This window comes from Mobula birostris, chromosome 1 (genome assembly GCF_030028105.1).
Source record: "Mobula birostris isolate sMobBir1 chromosome 1, sMobBir1.hap1, whole genome shotgun sequence".
Classification (NCBI taxonomy): domain Eukaryota; kingdom Metazoa; phylum Chordata; class Chondrichthyes; order Myliobatiformes; family Myliobatidae; genus Mobula; species Mobula birostris.
This window is the reverse complement of record NC_092370.1, coordinates 211,189,639-211,213,359: the sequence shown is the minus strand read 5'-3', so window position 1 is coordinate 211,213,359 and position 23,721 is coordinate 211,189,639. Positions and strand designations below refer to the sequence as shown.

General features: G+C 40.3%; 2 protein-coding genes across 6 annotated transcripts in view; one reads left to right on the top strand and one right to left on the bottom strand.

The window, feature by feature from the left end:
• Positions 1-11,276, top strand: part of LOC140204226 (kelch domain-containing protein 2-like) — a 46,461-nt gene extending 35,185 nt beyond the window's left edge. For 2 of the 5 annotated variants that reach the window (XM_072270764.1, XM_072270773.1), the window contains 3 exons: positions 3,234-3,321; positions 4,182-4,234; positions 9,767-11,276. In XM_072270764.1, coding sequence (XP_072126865.1) covers positions 3,234-3,321; positions 4,182-4,234; positions 9,767-9,890 — 265 coding nt within the window. In that variant the 3' untranslated portion in view covers positions 9,891-11,276. Of the gene's footprint in view, positions 1-3,233; positions 3,322-4,181; positions 4,256-9,766 lie in introns of all 5 variants that reach the window. The other 3 variants (XM_072270781.1, XR_011887564.1, XM_072270790.1) reach the window with 3 other exon arrangements.
• A 317-nt stretch (positions 11,277-11,593) lies between these two features.
• The window catches only part of LOC140204220 (ribosome quality control complex subunit NEMF), a 70,131-nt gene continuing 58,003 nt past the window's right edge, over positions 11,594-23,721 (bottom strand). The window contains exons 25-33 of the mRNA XM_072270751.1: positions 22,121-22,170; positions 18,166-18,301; positions 17,696-17,773; positions 17,414-17,611; positions 17,261-17,293; positions 13,543-13,649; positions 12,648-12,691; positions 12,485-12,564; positions 11,594-11,981 (exon numbers count right to left, since the gene is read on the bottom strand). Coding sequence (XP_072126852.1) covers positions 11,904-11,981; positions 12,485-12,564; positions 12,648-12,691; positions 13,543-13,649; positions 17,261-17,293; positions 17,414-17,611; positions 17,696-17,773; positions 18,166-18,301; positions 22,121-22,170 — 804 coding nt within the window. The 3' untranslated portion in view covers positions 11,594-11,903. The remainder of the gene's footprint in view (positions 11,982-12,484; positions 12,565-12,647; positions 12,692-13,542; positions 13,650-17,260; positions 17,294-17,413; positions 17,612-17,695; positions 17,774-18,165; positions 18,302-22,120; positions 22,171-23,721) is intronic.

Genomic DNA, 23,721 nt, shown 5'->3' with positions numbered 1-23,721 from the left:
CTGGATGAGGAAGTGGAGGGATGGGTTAGTAAATTTGCTGATGACACAAAGGTTGGGTGTGTTGTGGATAGTGTGGAGGGCTGTCAGAGGTTACAGTGGGACATTGATAGGATGCAAAACTGGACTGAGAAGTGGCAGATGGAGTTCAACCCAGATAAGTGTGAGGTGGTTCATTTTGGTAGGTCAAATATGATGGCAGAATATAGTATTAATGTTAAGACTCTTGGCGGTGTGAAGGATCAGAGGGATCTTGGGGTCCGAGTCCATAGGGCGCTCAAAGCTGCTACGCAGATTGACTCTGTGGTTAAGAAGGTGCATTGGCCTTCATCAACCATGAGATTGAGTTCAAGAGCCGAGAGGTAATGTTGCAGCTCTATAGGACCCTGGTCAGACCCCACCTGGAGTTCTGTACTCAATTCTGGTCGCCTCACTACAGGAAGGATGTGGAAACCATAGAAAGGGTGCAGAGGAGATTTACAAGGATGTTGCCTGGATTGGGGAGCATGCCTTATGAGAATAGGTTGAGTGAAGTCGGCCTTTTCTCCTTGGAGCAACGGACGATGAGAGGTGACCTCATAGAGGTGTACAAGATAATGAGAGGCATTGATCGTGTGGACAGTCAGAGGCTTTTTCCCAGGGCTGAAATGGCTTAGCACGAGAGGGTATAGTTTTAAGGTGCTTAGAAGTTGGTACAGAGGAGATGTCAGGGGTAAGTTTTTTATGCAGAGAGTGATGAGTGCGTGGAATGGGCTGCCGCTGACGGTGGTGGAGGCGGAAACGTTAGGGTCTTTTAAGGGACTCCTGGATAGGTACATGGAGCTTAGAAAAATAGAGGACTATGGATAAGCCTAGGTAGTTCTAAGGTAAGGACATGTTCAGCACAGCTTTGTGGGCCGAAGGGCCTGTATTGTGCTGTAGGTTTTCTATGTTTCTAAACATTACAAATTAGTCATATAGCATGAGAATGGGCCTTTGGCCCACGTGGTCTGTGATGACCATAAAGCAGCCATTGACTTCATTCCCACGCTCATTTTATTTTATTCTCACACATTCCCAACATCGCCCCTCAGAATGCCCTGAGGCAGAAGCTGTATTGCACTTTAACATCAGAAATTGCAAACCATTAGTAGGCAGATGCAGCAAGTGGTTAGGGTGGGGAATGATATATTGACTGTTATTGCAAGAAGATAAATGTTTAGGAATAAGGAAGCATTGGTAGAATTGTACAGTGATAGGGCCATCCCTTTGTTTAAGAAAGTATTTACTGGTATTAGAGAAATTCCGAAGGAGATTCACTTGGCTAATTGCTGAGATGGAAGGAAATTGAGGATATAGGGACCTGGCATAGTACAGAGGAGTCCTGGGGCAGATCAGCCATTATATTGAATCATAGAGCAGCTTGAGAGCCAAGTGGTCTACTTATGTTTTCTTATGCCAAGAGATGGATGGTTTAGGAAAAGAATTTCTGATTCGGTGTGAGGCAGCTTAAGATGGTTAAGAATCTGGGTTCTTACAACGAGCCTAGAGATGTCAGACCATTGCTGATTGTTAAACCTGCAGGGAAGGGCAATAGGGGGAGAGATCCTAAATGAGTACTTTGCATTAGTATTCATCAAGGAGAATGACATGATGGACTGTGTTCATATTCTAAGACTTATTAATATTGAGGATTGGGTGTCTTGAAAAACATTAAGATGGGTAAGTCCCTTAAGTCTGATGGAATCTATCCCAGCATACTGAGATGGCAAGGGAGGAGATTGCAGGGTGTTCAGTGGAGATCTTTATATCCTATTAAGCCACAGGTGAGGTCCTTGGAGGATTTTGAATAGCCTTAGTTTCTTTGCTTAAGAAGGGCAGTAAGATAGTCTAGAAATTTAAAGGCCGATAAGCCTTGCAACAGTCATAGGAAAGCTATTAGACTTCCAAGGGATAAGATTTGCCAAAGTTCCCCAGGGATCTATGTTTGTTTTTTATTTATTTATTTATTTATTTATTTATTTATATATATATATATATATATATATATATATAATATTTTTTATTTTGTTATATATTTTATTTGAATGTAGGTGTTCTGATCAGCAGATTTGGGGGGACATCAGACTGATTGCATTATCTTGTTTCTGATCTGAACCATGCTGTGCAGAGATATCTGCCTTTAGTCAGACTGTTAAATTTCCTCTGATTTATCTATCAAGAGTTGGGCCGACCAGGCATTGATTCAATATTCCTGTGTAGCCAGAGATGGCACAGGGAACTTAAAAGTAGTTGGAAGAAAATGGAGGATACATGGATCTTCTCTTTTTTCCCCCTCACACAAACTGATACAGCATTGATACCCGACGCAGACTGGGAGACCGCTTTGCTGAACATCTACGCTCAGTCCGCCAGAGAAAGCAGGATCTCCCAGTGGCCACACATTTTAATTCCACATCCCATTCCCATTCTGACATGTCCATCCATGGCCTCCTCTACTGTAAAGATGAAGCCACACTCAGGTTGGAGGAACAACACCTTATATTCCGTCTGGGTAGCCTCCAACCTGATGGCATGAACATCGACTTCTCTAACTTCCGCTAAGGCCCCACCTCCCCCTCGTACCCCATCTGTTACTTATTTTTATGCACACATTCTTTCTCTCACTCTCCTTTTTCTCCCTCTGTCCTTCTGAATATATCCCCTGCCCATCCTCTGGGTCCCCCTTGTCTTTCTTCCCGGACCTCCTGTCCCATGATCCTCTCGTATCCCCTTTTGCCTATCACCTGTCCAGCTCTTGGCTCTATCCCTCCCCCTCCTGTCTTCTCCTATCATTTTGGATCTCCCCCTCCCCCTCCAACTTTCAAATCCCTTACTCACTCTTCCTTCAGTTAGTCCTGACGAAGGGTCTCGGCCTGAAACGTCGACTGCACCTCTTCCTACAGATGCTGCCTGGCCTGCTGCGTTCACCAGCAACTTTGATGTGTGTTGCTTGAATTTCCAGCATCTGCAGAATTCCTGTTGTCAGCATCAAACTGTGTTGCTTCAGATCAATTTTTACCATTTTGCTCTTGTTAACAGTTTTCCTATGTGATTCTGCAATTCAACATACAATTTTACATATACATAGATAAGGAAATAGAAATAGTGATGTCCCTTGCCTTCATTGAGGAAAGTGACATATAATTGAAATAAACATTAAAATCCTTTCAAGCAACACCATGAATGTTATTACTAATTTTATTATTTATCTTCAGGCTTTGGCATTCTGCTTGTACAAATGATGAGGCAGAAGTGATTGTTTTTGGCGGATGTGCTAACAATTTGTTAGCTCGACAACAAGCAGTAAGTTCATTGGCAGTTTCTTTAAATGATACCCTCATTTTGCCACTTCGTACCCTTGTCTCCCAGGAAAGAAAATTAAGTTTTACTTTAACTGGAAGCTAGCATAGATGTAATTCATCAAAAACATTTGTGCAACTTCATGGTAATGTGTTTCAGTTTTAGAGACCAGTTTGGGTCTAAAGATAAAAGCTTTCCTCATAATTTGATGTTAAAAGACTAACAGGTTTGTCAAGACACGCATTTTAAGTATATTACAGTAGTTTACCATCCAGTCAGTGATGGTGTAATAAAAAAATTGATTTTGTTATTTTCAAATTAAAATGTTTCATTTATAAATATGTTCTGGAAAACTGGCATGCAAGCCAGAATCTTAACCAAAATGACGTGCAAAATTGTGTCAAGCAAGTTTGTATATTTACCCCAGCACTTTTCTCAGTCTTTGCTTCAGTGCTGCCCCTCACCGCTAACAGGTTTCATTCTGAAGGAATCTACAGGATAAATGGGAAATTGGCATTCTGGTAGTAAGGTGATCCCAACTTCAATCTTTTGGTTGCAATACACAGATGATGCTTGGAAAAGTATACAAAATGCTGGAGGAACTCAACAGATTGGGCAGCATCTATGGAAATGAGTAAACAGTTGATGTTTTGGGCCAAGGACCTTCAGGAGGACTGAGAGGGAAGGGGGGAGAGGGGGAGATGCCAGAATTAAACAATGGGGGGGGGGAGAGGCTGGTGGGTTATGCCTGTATACTTTGAGGCTACGCTGTAAGTCTTCATTGATTGATTCATGAAGGCAAACAAGATATTGAATTCTAAGACTTTGTTTTTACCTTCTAAATCATCATTTTTTTTTTGCAGGCTCATAGTAATGACATCCTGATCTTCTCAGTACAACCAAAGTCTCTTGTCAGGTAGGAGAATGATCTTGTCAGGTAAGAGAATGATTTTGTCAAGCCAAACAGCTTTGAAGGGCTTCTGAGTCTGACAGAATCTTCTGCTTTCACCTTTGGCTACAATCAATATATGAGGGAGCTAGTTCATTCCAGTTTGGTGGAACTGGACAAGAAAACGCAGTTGAAGTTTAGTTACTAAAATGGCCAATGCTATGGCTCATTTGGGAGTTTGTTTTGCCAGGATAAAATGTTAATTTTTATTTGCAACCATTTCCTTAAACTGACTAAAAATGCAAATGGAATAGGTGTCTCACACACAAGAAAATAGAAGCAAAGTTAAGCCACTTGGCTGCCGAAGCCTGGCACATGATTCAGTATGATGGCCGATCTGCCCCAGTGTTAAATGCCTCAATTTCCTGACCATTGTTTTAAAACAAAGTTATCTGCTCCCCTCTTTAAATATTTAAAAAATTCTAGTCTCTACAACCCTCTCTGACAGAATTCCACAGATTCATCACGCTGTGTGAGAAGTCTCAGTTTTAAATGACAGCTGCTTTACTTTGTAAAAATACTTCCTCTCACCAGTGGATAAATTATCAAACTTGCTATGTAACACCCTCTCTTAGAACATTATAGCAGAGTTTAGCCCTTCGGCTCATGATGTTATGCTGACCTTTGTTTTATCTAACCCTTCCCTCCTACATAGCCATTCATTATTCTATGATCCATGTTCTATTTTAAGTTTCTGAAATGCCCCAATGTGTTTGACTCTGCCACCACTCCTGGCAGGATGTTCCATGCACGCAGCAGTGTGCGCGCCTGTCCGTCCGTCCGTCCGTTCCCCCCCCCCCCATATTAGTCATCTCCACCCTGGGAATGCAGTCTTCATCCATTTAAAAATTACCTTTTTGTTTCCTCCTTCCAGAGTGCAATGATCTCTTCACATTTTCTTATACAAAATTCCAATTGCCAAATCTGTGCCCATTCACGTAACCCACCTGTACCGTTGTAGGGTGCAAATATCGCCCTTACAGTATACTCTTATTCCAATTTTTGCGTCATCTGCAACCTTGGATACTTTACGCTCTCTTCTCTCCTCCATATCATTATTATTGACAAGGATAGGCCAAGGGGGACCAAGGACTGATGCGTCTGCCACTCCTTGTTGGATTTCTCCAATCTGAAAAAGACGTACTTACTCTGACTGTCTTCTGTGCAGTAACTAGTTTTTAATCTATGATAACACACTTGCAAATTTCTGTAAATGAAAATATACTGCATTTCCAGATGTCTTTTTGTTCCATCCTTAAAGTACTTCAGCAAATCTGTTAAAGATAATAGAAACATAGAAAACCTACAGCACAATACAGGCCCTTCGGCCCACAAAGTTGTGCCGAATGTGTCCCTACCTTAGAAATTACTAGGGTTACCCGTTTTTGTAAGCTTCATGTACCTATCCAAAAGTCTCTTAAAAGACCCTATCGTGTCCGCCTCCATCACTGTTGCTGGCAGCCCATTCCACACACTCACCACTCTGTGTGTAAAAAAAAAACATACACACACACACACACACACACACACACAACAACAACACAACTTACCCCTGACATCTCCTCTGCACCTACTTCCAGGCACCTTAAACCTGTGCCCTCTTGTGGCAGCCATTTCAGCCCTGGGAAAAAGCCTCTTGACTATCCACACGATCAATGCCTCTCATCATCTCCTACATCTCTGTCAGGTCACCTTTCATCCTCTGTCGCTCCAAGGAGAAAAGGCTGAGTTCACTCAATCTGTCTTCATAAGGCATGCTCCTCAATCCAGGCAACATTCTTCTCTGCACCCTTTCTATGGTTTCCACATCCTTCCTGTAGTGAGGCAACCAGAACTGAGTACAGTACTCCAAGTGGGGTCTGACCAGGGTCCTATATAGCTGCAGCATTACCTCTCAGCTCTTAAACTCGATCCCACTATTGATGAAGGCTAATGCACCGTATGCCTTCTTAACCATAGAATCAACCTGCACAGCTGCTTTGAGCGTCCTATGGACTCAGACCCCAAGATCCCTCTAATCCCCCACACTGCCAATAGTCTTACCATTGATACTATATTCTGCCATCATATTTGGCCTACCAAAATGAACCACTTCACACTTATCTGGGTTGAACGCCATCTGCCACTTCTCAGCCCAGTTTTGCATCCTATTAGTGTCCCACTGTAACCTCTGACAGCCCTCCACACTATCCACAACACCCCCAACCTTTGTGCCATCAGAAAACTTACTAACCCATCCCTCCACTTCCTCATCCAGGTCATTTATAAAAATCATGAAGAGTAAGGGTCCCAGAACAGATCCCTGAGGCACATCACTGGTCACCAACCTCCATGCAGAATATGACCTGTCTACAAACACTCTTTGCCTTCTGTGGGCAAGCCATTTCTGGATCCACAAAGCAATGTCCCCTTATATCCCATGCCTCCTTACTTTCTCAATAAGCCTTGCATGAGGTACCTTATCAAATGCCTTGCTGAAATCCATATACGCTACATCTACTGCTATTCATCAATGTGTTTAGTCACATTCTCAAAAAATTCAATCAGGCTTGTAAGGCATGACCTGCCTTTGACAAAGCCATGCTGACTATTCCTAATCATATTATACCTCACCAAATGTTCATAAATCCTGCCTCTCAGGATCTTCTCCATCAACTTACCAACCACTTAAGTAAGACTCACTGGTCTATAGTTTCCTGGGCTATCTCTACTCCCTTTCTTGAATAAGTGAACAACATCCGCAACCCTTCAATCCTCCGGAACCTCTCCCATCCTCATTGATGATGCAAAGATCATTGCCAGAGGCTCAGCAATCTCCTCCCTCGCCTCCCACAGTAACCTGGGGTACATCTCATCTGGTCCCGGCAACTTATCCAACTTGATGCTTTCCAAAAGCTCCAACACATCCTCTTTCTTAGTATCTATATGCTCAAGCTTTTCAGTCTGCTGCAAGTCATCACTACAATCACCAAGATCCTTTTCCATGGTGAATACTAAAATATTCATTAAGTACCTCTGCTATTTCCTCCGGTTCCATATATACTTTCCCACTGTCACACTTGATAGGTCCTAATCTTTCACGTCTTATCCTCTTGCTCTTCACATACTTGTAGAATGCCTTGGGGTTTTCCTTAATCCTGCCTGCCAAGGCCTTCTCATGGCCCCTTCTGGCTCTCCTAATTTCCTCCTTAAGCTCCTGCTCCTTCCTGTTAGCCTTATAATCTTATAGATTTTTAATATTACCTAGCACTCTGAACCTTTCGTGAGCTTTTCTTCTTGACTAGATTTACTACAGCCTTTGTACACCACGGTTCCTGTACCCTACCATAACTTACCGGTCTCACTGGAACGTACCTGTGCAGAACTCCACACAAATATCCCCTGAACATTTGCCACATTTCTTCCGTACCTTTCCCTGAGAACATCTGTTCCCAATTTAAGCTTCCAAGTTCCTGCCTGATAGCCTCATAATTCCCCTTACTCCAGTTAAATGCTTTTCTAACTTGGCTGTTCCTATCGCTCTCCAATGCTATTGTAAAGGAGATAGAATTATGATCACTCTCTCCAAAATGCTCTCCCACTGAGAGACCTGAGACCTGACCAGGTTCATTTCCCAATGCCAGGTCAAGTACAGTCTCTCCTCTTGTAGGCCCATCTACATATTGTGTCAGGAAACCTTCCTGAGCACACCTAACAAACTCCACCCCATCGAAACCCCTCACTCTAGGGAGATGCCAATTGATATTTGGGAAATTAAGATCTCCCACCACAACAACCCTGTTGTTATTACACCTTTCCAGAATCTGTCTTCCTATCTGCTCCTCGATATCGCTGTTATTATTGGATGGCCTGTAAAAAAAACACCCAGTGGAGTTATTGACCCCTTCCTGTTCTTAACCTCCACCCACAGAGACTCCATAGACAATCCCTCCATGACGTTCACCTTTTCTGCAGCCGTGACACTATCTCTGATCAACAGTGCCATGCCCCCATCTCTTTTACCTCCCTCCCTGTCCTTTCAGAAACATCTAAAACCCGGCACTTGAAGTAACCATTCCTGTCCCTGAGTCATCCAAGTCTCTGTAATGGCCACATCATAGCTCCAAGTACTGATCCACGCTCTAAGCTCATCTGATTTGTTCACAATACTCCTTGCATTAAAATACACACATCTCAAACAGTCCGTCTGAGTTCGTCCCTTCTCTATCACCTGCCAATCCGCCCTCACACTGTCTCCGTTTTCTCTATTTGCGAGCCAACCACCTCTTCCCCAGTCTCTTCAGTTCGGTTCCCACCCAACAATTCTAGTTTAAACTCTCCCCAGTAGCCTTAGCAAACCTCCCCGCCAGGAAATTGGTCACCCTGGGATTCAAGTGCAACCCGTCCTTTTTGTACAAGTCACACCTGCCCCAAAAGAGGTCCCAGTGATCCAGAAATCTGAATCCCTGCCCCCTGCTCCAATCCCTCAGCCACACATTTATCCTCCACCTCAGTCTATTCCTATACTCACTGTCACGTGGCAGATTATATCTTTCATAAAACCGTGTTGACTTGGTTTCATTGCATCAAGCTTTTCTAAATGATTTGCTATGTTACTTGATTATGATGATAAATTAACTGGCTTATTGTTTCCCACACTTCACCAACCTTCCTCTTAAACAAGAGGATCAAACTCGCAACTTTCCTGTAGTTACCAGTGAGATTTGGAAAAAATTCAACCAATGAAATGATGCTACGATCTCTGCAGTCACCACCTCTTTAAAAACCTTTATATGCAGATCATTGATGGCTCACAAAACCATCAATTCTATCATCTAGATCATCGACGTCTGCCTTTAATATGATTAGGTCTTTAGATTTTCCAATATCTTGTCATTTGCAATAGGGATTATTACAGCTCCTTCCTTCCTATTTGAAACTAGTGCACTGGTTAACTTTGAGATGATAGTAGTGTCCTCTGCAGTGAAGACTGATGATTTAAGTTATCTGCCATTTACTTGTTTACTGTTATTAATTCCCCAGTCTTGCTGTCCAGGAGTCCCACACTTAGCTACCCTCTTCTACGAATATATACTTTGGAAATCTATATTCTTAAAAGTTGAACCTTTCAATGGAAGAGGGCTTCTGCTAAAGAAACCATGCTGATTTAAAAACTGTGCTGATTAATCACACAAGTATATCAGGAAAAGAATGTTAAATATATTAATGAGACTAGCAACTGCTGAAAACAGTGAATACCCAAATGTCTGTTCACTGTATGGATTCACCTGGACTGTTTTAGCTTGAGGGAAGGTGGATCAACTGCAACCCTTGTATCTGTTCAGTGATAATGTGAAACTGTATCCAGCATTATTTATTCTTACAAATTACACAAGATAGGTTTTTAAAAAAAAAACACCTTGTGGTTTTGTTAGTATTTGTGGTTCATTCTTGGAGAAATTATTGTATACATTTTGAATTAATAAATGATTTTATTTTGTTGCATTTTTTCCTCTTTAGACTTTGCCTAGAGGCAGTGATCCACTATAAAGAAATGCTTGCCAATATATGGGACTGTCTTCCAAAGCATCTTCTTCTTAATATCAATCAACGAGCTGGAAGCAGCAACACATCTGGATCATGAGTTCTGCCAATATAATTCCCACCTTAAATCATTATAGTGTGATTTTAGTTATTCTTTGTTCTAGCAGTGCAAAAGATGACTTGCTGGGGGTCAAAGAATCATGTTTTTTTTATTGGTACCTGTTTTTGTAGGTAGTTATTGACATTTCCAAATGTTTTAATATGCTTGTGCATAAATAAATCTTAAATTTATTGTTTTTTGTTTTGAATGAATGTCAAGCAAAAGGAAAATGGTTTACTTTGTGCTATCAGAGCAAATGTTTATGCATTCAAAAACCTTCAACTATAAAGTATGATTACATATTTGGTCTTTTCCCTCAAGAGAGGAATTCTATCTCATTGCCATTCAGCTCTTATTAAAAAATGGATTTTTTCTTAATTAGAAAAAAAAACCTTGGACATTTACATAGCACTTCAGAATCTGTGATTCAGCCTAAACTGGATAGGTGCTTTGCTGGCAAGGCCAACAGTTATTGCCCATTCCCTCGAGAAGATGTGAGCTACTATCAAAGTTACAGACTTAAAGCGTAAAAATGCTTTCACAAGTGATGGTAAATTTAAGACATTTAGCTTTTTAACCTTGTGATCACTGAAGACATAATGGCTGTGTGATACAGTGGATAACTTTCTCATGGTATTCTCCCAACAGACTTGCCAATCAAACAGGTTGATTTGTCTTAGATGGTGCATGTATTGTGCTGCTCTCACCAACAACTTCCTAATACTGTTCAATAAATGCTGCTGAGCTTATTTTTTGCTTTCTACATAGTAAAAAGTGTCTCTCTGTTGAATACCAAGCCTGCAGTATTAAAGTGGTAGATTAATTTAAACTTTAAATTTGCATCCCAATTCTATTTCAAGTCAGTTGACCAATGATGACCTTTATTTGAACTTTCAAGTTGAACCATATTTTGCCATTGTAATGCTGGCAAAACTGTGAATGCATGCTCTGTTACATGGGGATTCAAAGGTACTTTCAGCTATTGAGTGTACCTCAATAGGACAACGTTTTTACTCTTCCATTGTCTAATTAAGTGAATTATAAATTTCACGTACTTACAAAATAGACTTCCTGTATATTAAAGTTGGAGAAGGCTGCAACCATAACAGCTGACATGCTGAGTATTTCCAGTAATGTTATTTCAGATTTCTGTAGTTTTTGTTTTTTGAGTCACTGCATAATGTTGAATTATATGATAGAAATTATAACTACTACTTAGCAAATTCCTTAACTTTTACAAAATGCAAATAGTACGTAAGGACTATACTTCCCTTAAATTGTGAAATATTCAAGTAATTTAAATATTTTCTATTCAATTCCTTCCTTATCAGTATGATTAAACCTTTTGGTATTTAAAAATAAAATTTGTTTTATTTTCCTGTTTTACTATCTGAGAAATGTTTGTGATTGGGTGCTTAATTACAATTAGTTCAGTACGCCAGGGTTCACCTTGACTACTGAGATAGCAGATCACAATAATGGAGGAACCCCACACCACAGGTTTTTTTTGGGCAGTTCTCCTTCAAGGTCAGCAGTGCAAAAGAAATTCTGATCTACGTTTGGTGAGCTTATATAATTTTCTGTAGCCTGTAGAAATGGCATCACTATAACAATGCACGAGTGTATTATCTGCTTCAGTAATTAAGTCAACTTCAGGCAACATAAGTGGCTTTTTAATCAACCACACTCAATGACAAGCACTTAATGTAATTTTTTTATTAAAACCCCTCCACACTTTCAAAAATTGCTTTCGACTTGTACTTCATTCATGAACAAAAGGCTCTGATGACCATACAACAACAAGTGGCTGATATTTCACAGAGAGGCTCCTGGATAAGTGGCTGTTTGATAATAGCTTTTATTTTGAAATTTACAGTATCAAATTAAGTTCCATTCAGTTATAATTTAATAAATTTCTTGTAAAGTAACTGTCAAGTGTTTTTATAACCAGATATGTAATACTTTCCTGGACCGTCCTCAGAGCACATCTTAATTCAAGGAAATTCTAGGTGTTTATTTCCGCTTGTTTGCTAATAAATTAGGTGCTGAGACTTTCACCTTTCCGGGAATGTTCCTTGACAAGTCAGTTTCCTAAGTGTGTATATATAAAAAAAAAAGCACTTAGCTGATAGCATATTCATTCATAGTACAAAAAAAAATTAACTTTTCCAATACTTTTGAACTCTGTGGTACCATTGGAATATTAAACTTATGCATGATTTTGAAATGAACTGCTGCTTGTACCCTTTTGAAACTGGAGTAGAACCATGTACACTTGAACATTAGGAGTAAAAATAGTTAAGGTAAAGACCAACTTTGATCCTTCAATTAAACAAAATATATACATCTGGGATTTTATAATAAAATCAGAACTTATTGAGCTTTAATTCTGCTACATTAAGTTGCCAGCATGTATGCCTTCATCAAGTTCAGTCTATTTGTTAAAATATCATGCATTTCAGAACATACAGATCCTTGATTAATTTTATAGGTGCCACGATTTATAATCAGTGATTTTATAGTTAACTAAAAACACTCATCTGCAGTAAACAAATGTTTCATAAATTTGTGCATAAAAAACAAAAATAAATTACCTTCACACTTCGTAATAGATCTTTTTCCCGTTGCAAGGCTTCTTTAGAATGCAGGAAATTGTGCAAGGCAGTTTTGGCCGCTAAAGAACAAAATCAAGAACTATTTTATGTTGGCTACTTGAAGCTAATTTCTGGAGAAAACAGTATCAATAGCTTTACAAACCTTTCCCTTTCTTCTGTGTGCCTGGAGTGAGTTTTACCTTGTACCTAAAGTAGAAAAGTACAGAAAAAATACTTTTTAGTATGGCCTTCAAATAAACGCCTTATGTTTTGAGTATTTGAACTTAGCCCCAAAATCTGAAAGAAGCATCAAAACAGTACAACGACTGCAGCTGAAAAAGTGTAATTGAGAATAACAACTGCAACCATTAGATTGACTAGAGTACAAGTTAGAGATACTGTTTTCTGTCACCAAATTCTGTTGTGTTTTTTAAGCCTTTTTTTCCATTTCATTGCTAGTTGGTACTCGAGTTGGATCTTGCCTTTCTCCCTTTCAGCCATGAGAGCTGTTACCAGATTTCTGACAAGGCCACCACTAAATCTGTTATAGATAAAGTACCAACTTAATTCTTGCCTTCCTTACTTCCTCCATGCAAGTGTGAATTGCCACCACTAGGACACCCTGAGCTTTTTTTTCATTTCAGCTTTTCCTACTAAATGTTCCCCTTCAATGATTGTGCCTAAGCCAATTTCATAATCGGCCATTTCCCTATTTAGTCAGGCATACAGAACCATTAACCACCTACCTACATGAATTCCATTTTCTTTTTAATTATATTCATCACCCATTTGATGAATGGTAATTTACAATGGCCAATTAACCAACCAACCCTTGTGTCATTTGGACCTGAAGCACCTGTGCAGCAACTCACACAGTCACAGAATGTGTAATTTCCATAAAGCAGGAGGTGCCAAGATTGAAGCTGGGTCTTCTGGTTCAAAGATGAGAATGAACCAATTAGTGAACAACAATTAATTTAATTACTGACTTTATATTCCTAACTTTCACCATTTGGATCTCTGACAATTGAATAAAGCTCTTAAGATATAAAACTCACTTGTAGTTGGTCATGGCAGTGTAGGGAGCACAGTATGGAATGGAAAACAGCAACACATCATCAGGGTGAGGTTGGCCAGTCAATGAATTCAGCAAATTCTCACTCTCCTAAATGATAAACATTTATGAAACAATTATTTCAATTTTTGCAGGTAACTTTACAAATCTGATATGCAATTTGTTCTGACCTTTGCATTGTTCGCACAGCTATTTTACACGTGATTTTGGAAGTATAACATTGACAGCAAAATCATAATATTTCTGATTGCTGTTGGAGGAATGTGAACATAAGGACGTCAAAGGAATAAATAATGGGATTATTTATTCCTTTGACATCCTGATTATATCAGAAAGGCAAAAAGCAAGACAAGACTATTCATCCCATCAACACAGCTCTAGGCACCATATCACTATCTACTTTCCACTCTCTAATGAGAAGAAACTTCCACTTGATAAAAATCTAACAGTGTGTTAATAACCCTCAAGTATCCTCAGTGGATGTTAATGCAATGTCCTTTTATGAATTCTGATTCTATTGACTTCTTTATTCCTTTATTTACATTTTGAAATATAGGCCAGCATTCAAAGCTCTAAGCAGCATCAACAGAACTTATGTTTATGTAGTAGCTTTGATCTTAATGAAAGTTCCACCAGTGTTTCACAGAAGTGTGATCAATTAAAAACATTCTAAATCAGTTGAAGAGACATCTAAGCAAATAGCTAAAAGCTTTGGACGAAAGAACCCTGCCAAAAGGTTTTAGCCCGAAATGTCGACTACATTTTTCCATCGATATTGCCTGGCTTGCTGAATTCCTCCAGCACTTTGTGTGTGTTGCTTGGATTTCCAGTATCTGCAGATTTTCTCTTGTTTGGGACAAAGGAGTTGTTTGTTAAAGAAGCCATAAAGGAGGAAAGTTAATTTTCTATCTTAATAATTGCACTCTCTCAGACCCGCAAACACTTCCCTAATCTATAACCATCATGAACCCCAATGATCATAGCCCTGACCACATCCAAAACTCATCCTAATCCTCATTCCCCAGCTCAGTTATGATGACCCTCATTCTTTATTTTCCCATTGATCACAAATTGAACCCTCACATCCTGAGTGATCTTTATTTGAATTCTGCCCCCATTTCCACAGCTTCCAGTTGCTCCCCAATACTGAACCAACCCAACTTTTTGAGGATGTAACTAGTAGAGTGGATAGGGGAGAACCAGTGGATGTGGTATTTTTGGATTTTCAAAAGGCTTTTGACAAGGTCCCATACAGGAGATTAGTGTGCAAACTTAAAGCACACGGTATTGGGGGTAAGGTATTGATGTGGATAGAGAAATTGGTTGGCAGACAGGAAGCAAAGAGTGGTAATAAACGGGACCTTTTCAGAATGGCAGGCAGTGACTAGTGGGGTACCGCAAGGCTCAGTGCTGGGACCCCAGTTGTTTACAATATATATTAATGATTTAGACGAGGGAATTAAATGCAGCATCTCCAAGTTTGCGGATAACATGAAGCTGGGCGGCAGTGTTAGCTGTGAGGAGGATGCTAAGAGGATGCAAAGTGACTTGGATAGGTTAGGTGAGTGGGCAAATTCATGGCAGACGCAATTTAACGTGGATAAATGTGAGGTTATCCACTTTGGTGGCAACAACAGGAAAACAGATTATTATCTGAATGGTGGCCGATTAAGGGGAGGTGCAACGAAACCTGGGTGTCATTGTACACCAGTCATTGAAAGTGGGCATGCAGGTACAGCAGGCGGTGAAAAAGGCGAATGGTATGTTGGCATTCATAGCAAGAGGATTCGAGTACAGGAGCATGGAGGTACTACTGCAGTTGTACAAGGCCTTGGTGAGACCACAACTGGAGTATTGTGTGCAGTTTTGGTCCCCCAATCTGAGGAAAGACATTCTTGCCATAGAGGGGGTACAAAGAAGGTTCACCAGATTGATTCCTGGGATGGCAGGACTTTCATATGAAGAAAGACTGGATCGACTAGGCTTATACTCGCTGGAATTTAGAAGATTGAAGGGGGATTTTACTGAAACGTATAAAATTCTAAAGAGATTGGACAGGCTAGATGCAGGAAGATTGTTCCCGATGTTGGGGAAGTCCAGAACGAGGGGTCACAGTTTCAGAGGAAAGGGGAAGCCTTTTAGGACCGAGATGAGGAAAAACTTCTTCACACAGAGAGTGGTGAATCTGTGGAATTCTCTGCCACAGGAAACAGTTGAGGCCAGTTCATTAGCTATATTTAAGAGGGAGTTAGATATGGCCCTTGTGACTAAAGGGATCAGGGGTTATAGAGAGAAAGCAGGTACAGGGTTCTGAGTTGGATGATCAGCCATGATCGTACTCAATGGTGGTGCAGGCTCGAAGGGCCGAATGGCCTACTCCTGCCCTATTTTCTATGTTTCTATTCACATTCCTCCACTATTTCCATGAATAACCTGATCTTTACCTCAAGAACTCCACATTCTTCCAAATCAGATCTCCTGCTCCCTAATGCTCCCTTCATCCTAATTTTGGCTAGTGTGTCACATACCTCAAATCTCAGGTAAAGACTGAACATCTTTGTAATCCTTCCAATTATCTCTTGATTTTGTCACTTCATAACACCCTTCACATTCTCCCACATTTTAGAGTTTGCAGTAACTTTGTACTCAGTTTTCAGCCAAACAACCGTTTTCTGTCCATGTGATTTAATGGGCTTAATTTCATCAAAGAGCCTATTTAAAACTGAAGCATAATGTCCAATTTCTTTTGTGTTTAAAAATAATTATGCAGTTAGTGATAAACAGCTCGGCATGGATGTGATTGACTGAAAGGCTTGTTTCTGTGCTATACAACTCTATAACAGCAGGTCAGAAGCCAGGTACCCTATGGTGAGTAACCTGCTACTGACTTCTCAGTGCTTGTTCACCAGTCTATACAGGCATAAGGGAAGAGAATAATGGAATACACCATGTGCCTGGATGAATGCAACTCCAACGGTACAACCAGAAAGCACTCGTCTAAAGTAATCCATGCACCTGTTCTAATACGTTAAACATTCTCTACCACCAGAGCTCTGAGGCTGCATTCTGTGCAACTTGCAAATGCACTGAACTGCTTGATAAGACTTCCTCTTGGCATGATGGTGACAAACATGGGCTGCCTCAGATACCCATGATCTTTATCATCTTAAGGATAAAGGCAGTAGTTGTCAGGGAACACTGCCTAACATTGGCCCAACTCAAACAACACTTCCATTGTCATTGGGCCTAAATACTAGATCTATTTTTACCCAACATTTATTCTCTCTCATTCAAATCTATATTGATTCCCTTAATAATTAAAAAATCATCTTGACCTTAAGTATAAACAAGGATTCTACCCTCACAGCGCTCAATGCAGGGAGCTCCATAGACTTGGAACCCTCAATCTTCCTCATCTCAGCATTAAATGTGGGTACACTCTTCTGTATTCTGGGAAAATGTCTTCCAGTTCTGGACTTATCCATGAGAGGAAACATCTTTTCAGTATAATGTTACATGGGTCCATAAGAATTTTATTAACGGTATATAAGGTATGTGGTTACATAAAAGCAGATCACAGGTTCCACATGACTTAATTGACAGATGAAACACTCATTAACGGCATTGTTTTTGCACCAGTTAACTTTCTTTCAACCACCCGCCCCCACTAACTTTTAAGAACTTATTAATGAATGTCCTACCTCAGATGCCTGCAAATCTTGCTCGGGTTCCTCCTGGTTCCAAGTGATAATAAAATAATATAAATATTAATAGAATACACTTATTACCAAGTGAATGTACAAGCTACCAAATAAAACTACTTGGAACAAAACTCAGAGACGACTGTGCTTTACCTCTTGTTGATCTTCTGCTGGAGTCCCCTCCAGAGTCATTTCTGCCATATGATGTGTCACAGTCTCTAGATTATGTGCTTTGCTTTGGATATTACCTGCTTCTTTCAAAGTTTGCTTTTTCTCCTGTTTTTTAGGCAGTTCTTTTGTTTTCCCTTTTTTCCCTTTCCTAACCTTTTCCTCCTTACTTGGTCCTGCTGACTGAATCCACATAATATAAATTAAAATTTGAGCATTAAATTTAAAAACAATCTGCTTTTTCCATTGATGCAAATTTATCCTTACCCCAAGTAATTTCATCATTAATTCACGATCCTCCTCATCCTGATCTTTATATTTTTCTTTAATTTTCTTCAGTTTGGCCTTAATTTTGCAAAACAAAGTAATAACATTAAGACAGCAGGAATGCATGATACTAACCAATTACTTCTTCAATGGACTAATATTAGCAAAATTTACACCGAGCAGAATGATTTACATTGTCTCTATATACACCCTTAATTATGTTTTTCAGGTATTGCGCTTAACGCTGGTGCTGAAGCAGGTCACATTTAGCAAAATTAAGTTTAAAGTAATGCTCCCTTTGCCCTTCCCTACTGTGCTTCAGCACAACCAAGGTGTGGCTTTTCAGCATGAGATTTAAGGCCAGAGGATCCATGTCACTATGAATATTTGTGGAAAAATTCTTACAGAATATTACAAATCACTAAATAGGAATTATTTAAAGCAAGGCCTTTAAACATTTTACCCTTTACCTTTTGTCCCCTCTTCAGTGGCTGTTGGGAAGATGATTTTTTAGCATCCTGGTCTTCCACAGATGTTTTGCTGGATTCAGGTTGAATTGTTTGTTCTAAGCTTTCATTTTCACTCCTCTTCTTCTTTTTCAGTTCTCTGGAACACAAAAAAAAATTAGTCTTTCTGCACCAGGAAGCATAAATTTGTAAGCTGCACGTTGATTAAATCGCATCCCTTTTCCTGTAACTGAAGGAGCTGTTCTCTCTGGGGAAACCCTGACCTACCCCCCTTCTTCCCGGCACCTTCCCAATACCCGAAGGAGATGCATCACCTTTTGTTTTACCTTCACCCTTCCCTTTGTGTGGGATTCCAAATATTCCTTCACTTGTATTTCTTAAAGTTTAGTAATTCAGTGCTCACAATGTAATCTCTACGAGGGAGAAAACCAATGGAGAAAGGGTAACCACTTTGCAGAGCATGTCATATTCTATCTGCAAGCATGACCCCAAGCTCTCAGTTGCCACTTACTTCCCATATTACTATGCTATTCAGATGAAGCCCAATGGAATTTGAACAATGGCACCACAGAAGTGTAGCGGTTAGCATGATGCTATTACAGTTCAGCGCATCAGAGTTCAACTCCGGCATCCCCTAAACAAGTTTGTACATTCCTTCCTCCCGCAGTCCAAAAACATACCAGTTAGTAGGTGAATTAGTCATTGTAAATTGCCCCATGATTAGGCTACAGTTAAATCGGTGGGTTGCTGGCTGCGTAGCTCAAAGGGCCAGAAGGGCCTGTTCCACACTGTATCTCTAAATGCATCATCTTCCTTCTGGGTGTGTTGGAACCCAACTGAGCTCAGCATGCAATTCAGCAATTTCAGATCATCTGCCGTTTCAATCTTATAGTTAAAGTTTCCAACAGTATTTTTCTTTCTCTTTGTAATTTCAGATTTAATTCTTTACCTTCTACTTGCAAGCTCCAATCCCCACTCCCCCCATTTCTGTAAGCCTCTACCAAATTTATAAATGCAAACACGAGGAAATCTGCAGATGCTGGAATTTCAAGCAACACACACAAAAGTTGTTGGTGAACGCAGCAGGCCAGGCAGCATCTACTGGAAGAGGTACACTCGATGTTTCGGACCAGGACCCTTCGTCAGGACTAACTGAAGGAAGAGCTAATAAGAGGTTTGAAAGTTGGAGGGAGAGTGGGAGATCCAAAATGATAGGAGAAGACAGGAGGGGGAGGGATGGAGCCAAGAGCTGGACAGGTGATTGGCAAAAGGGATATGAGAGGGTCATGGGACAGGAGGCCCAGGGAGAAGGAAAAGGGGGAGAGGGGGAAAAGCCCAGGGGATGGGCAAGGGGTATAGTCAGAGGGACAGAGGGAGAAAAGGAGAGAGAGAGAAAAAGAACGTGTGTATATAAATAAATAACAGATGGGGTATGAGGGGGCTCCCTTGTCCATTTGTCCCCCTCATTCCCTCCCCACCGATCTCCCTCCTGGCACTTATCCTTGTAAGCGGAACAAGTGCTACACATGCCCTTACACTTCCTCCCTCACCACCATTCAGGGCCCCAGACAGTCCTTCCAGGTGAGGCGACACTTCACCTGTGAGTCGGCTGGGGTGATATACTGTGTCTGGTGCTCCCAATGTGGCCTTCTATATATTGGCGAGACCCGACGCAGACTGGGAGATCGTTTCGTTGAACACCTACACTCTGTCTGCCAGAGAAAGCAGGATCTCCCAGTGGCCACACATTTTAATTCCACATCCCATTCCCATTCTGATATGTCTATCCACGGCCTCCTCTACTGTAAAGATGAAGCCACACTCAGGTTGGAGGAACAACACCCTATATTCCGTCTGGGTAGCCTCCAACTTCTGCTAATGCCCCACCTCCCCCTCGTACCCCATCTGTTATTTATTTATATACACACATTCTTTTTCCCCCTCTGTCCCTCTGACTATACCCCTTGCCCATCCTCTGGGCTTTTTCCCCCTCCCCCCTTTCTTTCTCCTTAGGCCTCCTGTCCCATGATCCTCTCATATCCCCTTTGCCAATCACCTGTCCAGCTCTTGGCTCCGTCCCTCCCCCTCCTGTCTTCTCCTATCATTTTGGATCTCCCCCTCCCCCTACCATTTTCTAATCTCTTACTAGCTCTTCCTTCAGTTAGTCCTGACGAAGGGTCTCGGCCCGAAACCTCGACTGTACCTTTTCCAATAGATGCTGCCTGGCCTGCTGCGTTCACCAGCAACTTTTATGTGTGTTGCACCAAATTTATAAATCTGTTTCATCACCAATTTTAAACAGGAGATTCTGCAGATGCTGGAAATCCAGAGTAACACATACAAATCATGTTATTCTGAATTTCCAGCAGCCGCAGAATCTGTATCTGGTGCTCCCAATGCAGCATCAGTAAGACCTGATGTAGATTGGGGATTGCCTTGCCGATCACCTTCACTGCATCCGTAACAAGCAGGATTCCCTATTTTAATTCCAATCCCTACTCCCGCTCTGATATGTCAGTTCATGGCCTCCTCTAATGCCACAATGAGGCCACTCTCAGGTTGGAGGAACGACATATCATATTCCATCTGAGTAGCCTCCAACCTGAACATCGATTTCTTTAACTTACGGTAAATTTCCCCCCTACCCTTTCCCCCTTCTTCCATTCCCCACTCTGGCTACCCTCTGGTGGCCCTCCTTCTTTCTTTTCTTCCATGGTCCACTATCCTCTCCTCTCACAATCCTCCTTCTTCAGCCCTTTACCTTTCTCACCTTCCACCTCCCAGCTTCTTAGTTCATCCCCCCTCCCCCATCCACTTAGCTTCACCTATTACCCAACTTGTACTCCTTCCCCTCCCCCCATCTTTTTATTCTGGCTTTTTCTCCCTTCAGCCCTGAAGAAGGGCCTCAGCCCAAAATGTTACCTGTTTCATCCTTTTCATGGATCCTACCTGACCTGCTAAGTTCTGCCAGCATTTTGTATTTGTTACCATCATGAATCATTTAATCTTCCATCTTCCATTCTATCAGAAGCCTTCGCTTTTGTTCTCTCCACCTCCACCCCTTTCTCTACACCAATGCTGCTTAACTGCTAGTAATTTCCAGCATTTTCCATCTCAGATATTACCAATTAAACCTCCTTTCCCGATCATTAAATATCTTACCTGATATTATCTTTATATTAGATTTCTAAGTATTGATTTTGTTCATAAAATTAGGATGCCAAAAAGCATCAATCTTGAGCACAAAAAAAAATATAATTATCCAGATCTTAGTTTAATCCTATGGACTATTTTATTCATATGAACTCAAGAAGAAAACTTTATGACAAGTCAACTAAGACTAATCAGTGAAGCACAGATTATTCAATCATACTGTTTATTAAGAACTAGAAAACTTTTAAAAGTTTATGACAGATTTTTTTAATATTCTTTCAGTGATGAGATCAAACTTGAAAGGGTAGAAAGGAGATGTATGAAAATGGTCAGAGTTTTAGCTGCTTGTTCACATCACACAGACTGAGTCAACGTCATACGGAATGGAAATGGATCCTTTGGCCACTCAATCCACACAGACATCAAGCATTTTATAAATATCAACTAAGATCCTGTTTTATTTTCCCCTTATTTCAATCAGCTCCCACTCGCTCATACAATTCACCTACACATTAGCAGCAATACGAGTGCCCGCAAAATACCCATGCAGTCACTGGAAGAATGTCTATGCTCCACATAGAATATTTTATTAAAAAGTGTGAAAAATAGATTTAATTTTTGTCTATATAATTATTAAACTGGATAAATTTAAAATAATTAGTATGAAGACTGAAAGGAATTTGTTGGGAATTATTTTCAGACAAAGGATTGGTGGGTCTGTGATGTAAATTTCTTTAATTCTGATTTATTTACTAACCAATGGTTAGTTTTCATTTAATTTCCCAAATTCTTAATTCATACTCACTTCCTTTCTTTTGCTGATAGGTGTTTCCGACTTTGTGACCTTCCATCAATCTGCAGAAATACAACAAACTTTCACAATAATATCTCTGAATTAAAGTCCAACAATTAACTTTTAAATCTAAAAATATAATTATAAGTGAAATGAAGTGTAGGAGAAACTTATGATTATAAAATAGTGTTAAAATATATACTCAGGCTTAAAAAGCAATCAATAAAAATGTTTAAAGATTTAATACATTTCAAGTGGAAACTGAAAGAGTTATTTCCCTGCTTTTAAAATATTAAGTCTATTTAATACATTTGTTATGAACTGCACAAACCTCTTTTATACTATGTTCTCTTTATTTTAAAAAAAACAATAAAAAATTTGAAAAAAATATTAAGTATTTCTTTCTTTGCTGTTTTCTCTTTTCTTTATTAAAATATCATATTCACTCAAGATATTAAATGATATCATTTAACCATCTGCCCTTGACATTGACGCCCACTCTAGACCAGCCACACAAATATTATGGCTACAAGACTAAGTAGGTCAGAGGCAGCAAGTCACCCATTTCCTGATATCCTAAGGATTTTTTGCTAGCAACAAAGCACAAATCAGAAGCATGGTGGAATACTTTCCATTTTCCTGCAACAGCCAAGAAAATTGACACAATTCAAAAGTATGCATTGCAAATATCCATCCAGAATTCTTTCACAGCACCTCTGACTCTCAAAGAAGTCAATGGTATAACACCACCTACAGGTTCCTCTCATGTCACACATCATCAAAACTTCAGCAATGCCTGCACCCAACAATACTCAAGGCAGCTAGCTGTTCAGTATGATGCCTCAATGCTACCTTTTCACAGGCAGCAAGGAGGGATAATGAATTTTGGCCTTACCAATGAAACTCAGTTCCTGAAAATGAATACAGGAAACAATGCATATATATTTAGCAAAATTTAGAGATTCCAAAAATTCCCTTAATGCAGATAACCTTCCCATAGTATTTGACACATCATCAAAAGAAATTTGACAATGCAGATAATCAATAAGATACATTTTGAGGGGGGAAGAGTGAGAGAAGATGAGAGCCTATGATTTTCTGAGTGTCCCCTTCTGCTATCATCCTAGTCAATTCAATCCAATGCAAAGTAGGAATAATCAAGAAGCCATAACTGGGGGAAGACTTAGATCTGGGAAAAGCAGTAGGGCTAATTGAGTTTATACTGATCGAGTGGTGCAAAGCAATGAAATGTAATTAAAAACAGAGTAAGCTAGGGCCGGTTGGTGGCGCAATGACATTGGCGCCGGGCCCAGCACCGGAGGTTTCCTGGTTCAAAACCAGTTGTATCCACTCCCGAGTACACTTTCCATCCACGTCCGGTTGAATGTCGAGATCGCAACTCGACCTCATAAACTAAGGGAAAAATACCGCGTAAATGTCTGTGTAAGGAGTGGCACGCCACACAGTCTCTCTCTCTCTCATTCCTCGCCTTGGAAAAAGCCATGAAAAAGACATCATGACGCACGCACGCAGGAACACGCCAAAAAAAAGTCAGCTCCTCCAATCTACTTCAATAAAATGAAGGTTGATTCCGTGCCTTACCAATTTTCAAA